The following is a 5,062-nucleotide window of genomic DNA, read 5'->3' on the forward strand; positions in this document are numbered from 1 at the left end:
GGTGTTAGCTTAGGTCGAATTGTCAATTCAATGGGGGAGAACTAATACTAATCGAATCTCTGATTTTTCAATAGAAAGGGGGACATAATAAGTTTGGTTTTTCTAATGATGAATTGAAAGAATGTGTGCACAATGCATACAGAGATTCTACAAACTTTCCAGAATGACAGTCAATGTGAAAGAATTAAAGCATATTGATACGGAAAAGATTAAGTTGTGAATTGGAGGCCTTTATCTCTATGATGCAACCAGTCACATATGGCAGCCAGATTGTTTAAAAGATCTCTACCAAAGGGGGCATGGAAGAGAGTGGGATAATGTGACAAAAGGCACTTAGACTCAACGTGCCACCAATATTATTGGCTGCAGCAAAGTATGCTTCCGACAGAAATTGTGGTTCTTTGTTGATGCATTCATTATACCATAAAGTAAAGAAGATGGATGTCAATTAAAAACACTCGTATGCTGTGATGGAAACTAAGGAAAAAGGCTGGTATAAAGCAGCAATGGAATGGCTCGGAAGTCAAGAACAAACATATGAAAATGACCACTCCAGAAATTACAGTGAACGACACTAGGTGGGGACTCAAATTACAGTTCATAAGTTGCTGCAAAAGCCCACAGAAAAAATGACTCGTATCCGTAGAAAACCAATCCTTTGATAATATATGAAGACCAAAACTATTTTGACAGAAAATTGAGGAAGGTTAACAGGGAGCACAAAAGTTGCTATTTCCGCAACAAAGCAAAGAGGCACATGTTTTGCTTCAGTGCCAAAGTTACGGACATAGAGGATTCTTCACAAAAACTTACCTCAAGAACTACTTGTTAGGGGACCAAGAAGGCTTCTTGAGAAAAGCTGGAATTGTCGATACCTTGTCCAGAATGTCTCAGAAGTGTATCAATCACAAAAATACTAGCATCAAAGGAAAACACAAGAGACGGACACCTGTGTTGAATCTGCAAATGTTTTGTACCTTTACAGGTGCGTAAATATTAAAAAAGAATTCACTGCACCCTAAATGCAATGATAGGTTTCGCATCACTCATTCTGCATGCTGCATCTTAGTTCTGAACACAATCTCTATAGCATAAGCAGTCAATTAAAGCACAAATAATTGTTTGTAATTTGAATATTAGTATATTTAAGTGTGTTAAGAGACCAAAAAGCTGAGGTCGGCTCATAATAACGTTCATATAAATCACTTTCCTTCTCCTTACAAGATATCAGCTCTAATAGTACATCTAGTTGAGGCACATATCCCTCACCCTTCATAAATCTCGTTAACCTCATTACAGTGGCAGACATTCCATTAATTTGCAGGAGGGAGTTTTCTCCCACCATGAACTCATGCACTTTATCGTTAACCTCAATCCAGGCCATTCCAGGCTTCTTCCACAGTCCACCAAATTTTCTCACTTGTTGTATATCATGGAAATCTTCCCACATGCAAGCGTCAGCATAGATGTTCGACATGAGCACATGCGCAGCTGCAAAGTTGGGATCCAAGAGCATAATGTGATTCAAACAATGTTTCCCTAGCTTTACCCCGCCATAAGTTCTGCATGCCGTTAGCAAAGACATCCATCCAGTGACATTAGACGAGACTGGCATACTTTGCAGTAGGTGTTCTGCCTCCTTTAAGCGACCTGTACGGCCAAGAAGGTCAACCATGCAGTTGAAGTGCTCTATACTTGGTGTAATACCATGTTCATCTCTCATAGATTTAAAGTAATGATGGCCTTCATCCACTCGGCCCACATGGCTGCAGGCTGCAAGAAGACCAAGATAAACAGTACCGTTTGGCTTGATACCTTGTTGTTGCATGATCTCAAGACTTTGCCTAGCCATCCTGTAGTCGCCATGCTGGGAATATCCTGCAATCATTGCACCCCACGATACAACATCTTGGCTCGGCAAATCTCCAAACACTTTGCATGCCTCCTTCAGGCTTCCACATTTGGCATACATGTCAAGGAGAGAGCTCCCAACAATCACATCCAATTGAAGGCCACTTCTGATGATTTGGTCATGTACCAGCATGCCCTGATCTAAGGCTCCTATGCTACTACACACCTTCAAGATAGAAGGGAATACAACTTTGTTTGGCTCTGTGCCCATCTCTTGCATTTTCTTAAAAAGTTCAAGGGCAGAGAGACCATGTCCATAGCGAGCATAACCTGCAATCATCAGACCCCACGAAACATCATCTTGATACAACAGTTTGTCAAACACTGTGCGAGCCTCATCCAGGTTCCCAGATTTGACATACATCTCAATCAGAGCATTTACAATCACCACCTCAACGTCGAGCCCGCTACTGATGATCTGGTCATGTATACGCTTACCCTGTCCTATGGCTTCTATGCTGCTACAAGCTTTCAAGATACATGAAAACAAGATCTTGTCTGGTTTAATGCCTTCCAGTTGCATCTTCTCAAAAAGTTCAAGTGCAAAAACTGAATCCCCCAGCTGAACATATCCAGAAATGATTGCAGCCCATGAAACCACATCCGGATGTGGTAATAGGTCAAAAATTCTGTGCGCCTCCTCCAGCCTTCCACATTTAGCATACATGTCAACAAGAGTGCTGCTGATGTGGTCATCAACTAAAAGTCCACTTCTGATTATCTGCTCGTGTATAAGTTTTCCCTGTTCTAAAGCCCCTATGCTGCCACATGCTTTCAAAATGCACAAAAATGTGACTTTGTCCGCTTTTATGCCCTCTTGTTGCATTGTTTCAAAGCATTCAAGAGCATAAAGGCCATCCCCATGCTGGGCATCCCCAGCAATCATCGTACTCCATGCCACAATGTTTCGGTTTGCTAACTTACTGAACACTTTGCGTGCCTCCTCCAGGCTTCCACATTTGGCATACATGTCAACAAGTGTGCTCCCAATAACCACATCCACCTCAATCCCAAATGTGATCATCTGTTCATGTATCAGCTTGGCCTGCCTTAAATCACCAAAGTTGCCACATGCTTTAAGGATGGTTAAAAAGGTGCGTTTATCTGGCTTTGAGCCTTCCTGTTGCATTTTCTCAAAAAGTCTGATAGCTACAATAATATGTCCATGCTGCACGTATCCTGCAATCATGGCACCCCATGACACTATAGTTCGATTTGGCAATTGATCAAATACTTTCCATGCTTCCTCTAGGCTGCCACATTTTGCATACATGTCAACAAGAGTGTTTCCCACAAACACATCTGACTCCAGTCCACTTCCAATTATCCTGTAATGTAATAACTTACCCTGCCACAAAGCTCCTATGCTGCCAGATGCTTTCAAAATGCACAACATTGTAATTTTGTTTGGCTTTATACCCTCAACTTGCATTTTCTCAAACAGTTGAAAAGCCAAAAGACAGCACCCATGTTGAACATATCCGGCAATCATCACAGACCATGACACTACCGTGCGGCCTTGGACTTCATCAAACACAATGCGGGCCTCCTCCAATCTCCCACATCTGGAATACATGTCAATAAGGGTGTTCCCCACAACCACATCTGTTTTGATCCCACTGTTGATGATCTCATCATGTATCCGCTTGCCCTCCTGTATGGCTCCTAGGCTGCCACATGCTTTCAAGATGCATGAAAATATAAATCTATTTGGCTTTATACCTTCTTGTTGCATTTTATGATATAGTTGGATGGCACCAAAATGTTCTCCATGAGTGGCATGTGCTGAAATGATTGCATGCCACGTATATACACTTGGCCGTACGACCTTGCAAAAGACAAGATTTGCTTCAAGCAAGCTTCCAAACGACGCAAACAAGCGGATAAGCTGGTCTACTACAATAGCAACAGCATCGAGTCCATAACTGGACATCAGAAGAGCATGCAATCGCCTCCCAGTTGCGAAATCCTTATTTTCAAAACATCCTAGGAGAAGCTTGTGGATAATGTGCAGGGAAACAGGCAATCCTTGGTCATGCAGAAGGGTCATTTCCTTAGTAACATGGTCGAGACGTTCAAGCTTGCACCGTTTGCTTGAACGCATCGATAAGGAAAGTCCACACTCAAGAGCCACGCTTGCCATAACAAAAGACCATCAATAAGAACTTGAAAAGGTGTTGCTAAAACATAGACAATAAAAATTAGCTGTCATCCACATGGATACCTTATAAAGTTACGATGTGTAAGAGAATCTAGACGATGATCTGTCCAGAAAGCCTGGCGAAAGTATAATTTGGCTGTCCTGCGTCGATCGACTTTGCTTACTCTCTTTTCTCTTGACAAGAACAAAATAAAGGACCTTCTGAATATTTTTTGCAAGAGATGGGTTGTGACAAAGAAGATAAAAAACCTCCAATCCTAAACAAGGTGAAGTGACTTCATGGGGCCTGCCCATGGAGAATATGTTGTTTTTCTTAGGTCTTGAGTGAACGTGCAGCTGGGGTGGTAATTTGGGTTGTTTCGGTAAGTGTTGTGTAAAGTACTGAGTGATCTGACCAATAAATGAAGTTTGTTCCGTGTTTGCAGTTGTTGTCTGTTGAGTTGATCCATATGTGGTCAATGGTAGTTCCATGCGTAGTCGTAGGTGTTTGGATGACTTGTCTCATGTTGTAAGTTGACATTAATTGTTTTATGTTTGACGTCGTCGTTGATTTGGAATTATAATCGATGTTGAAGTCGCCTACAATATATGTTGTTGCTTCTTTGGGTATCTCCTTGAAGAAGTTCTCTATTGTTTGCAGTAGCACTGTTGGTTTTGTCTTCGGTGCCTTGCATGTGTTTGAAATTGCTATATGCTTGTTTGATTCTATCAGAAACAGTAAGAGCAGGCACTCGCATCCATCTGCCGTATAACTCTTTATGTTTTAGCAACTTCCAGTGTCTTTTGTAGTATGTTGTTAACCCAAGGCCCATTGTTGTTGCGACATGGTCAAAATGCGGTAGTTTAAGTGCTGGTTGCCCTTTCATGTGAGTTTCTTGCAAGCATAAAATGGATGTGGCGAGGATGCTTTTTGAGTTTAGCAAGTCATGCTTGTAGCAGTTAGAGGAGCGTGTGTTCAGGCTCTGCAGTGTTTTGCTCACGTTTCTTTCC

The 5,062-nt window shown here is 41.8% G+C and overlaps 1 protein-coding gene across 1 annotated transcript; it reads right to left on the bottom strand.

The window, feature by feature from the left end:
- Positions 1 to 1,099: 1,099 nt before the first annotated feature.
- Positions 1,100 to 4,377, bottom strand: LOC147901794 (pentatricopeptide repeat-containing protein At5g27110-like). The gene is made up of 2 exons (XM_087374373.1): positions 4,136 to 4,377; positions 1,100 to 4,046 (listed from the first exon to the last, which is right to left on the bottom strand). Exon 2 carries the CDS (start codon positions 4,013 to 4,015, stop codon positions 1,100 to 1,102), a length of 2,916 nt encoding a protein of 971 aa, XP_087230499.1. The 5' UTR covers positions 4,016 to 4,046; positions 4,136 to 4,377.
- Positions 4,378 to 5,062: the final 685 nt, after the last annotated feature.

Source organism: Dipteris shenzhenensis, chromosome 5 (genome assembly GCF_047967505.1).
Source record: "Dipteris shenzhenensis isolate YYH24624 ecotype China chromosome 5, Dip_SZ_1.0, whole genome shotgun sequence".
Classification (NCBI taxonomy): Eukaryota; Viridiplantae; Streptophyta; class Polypodiopsida; order Gleicheniales; family Dipteridaceae; genus Dipteris; species Dipteris shenzhenensis.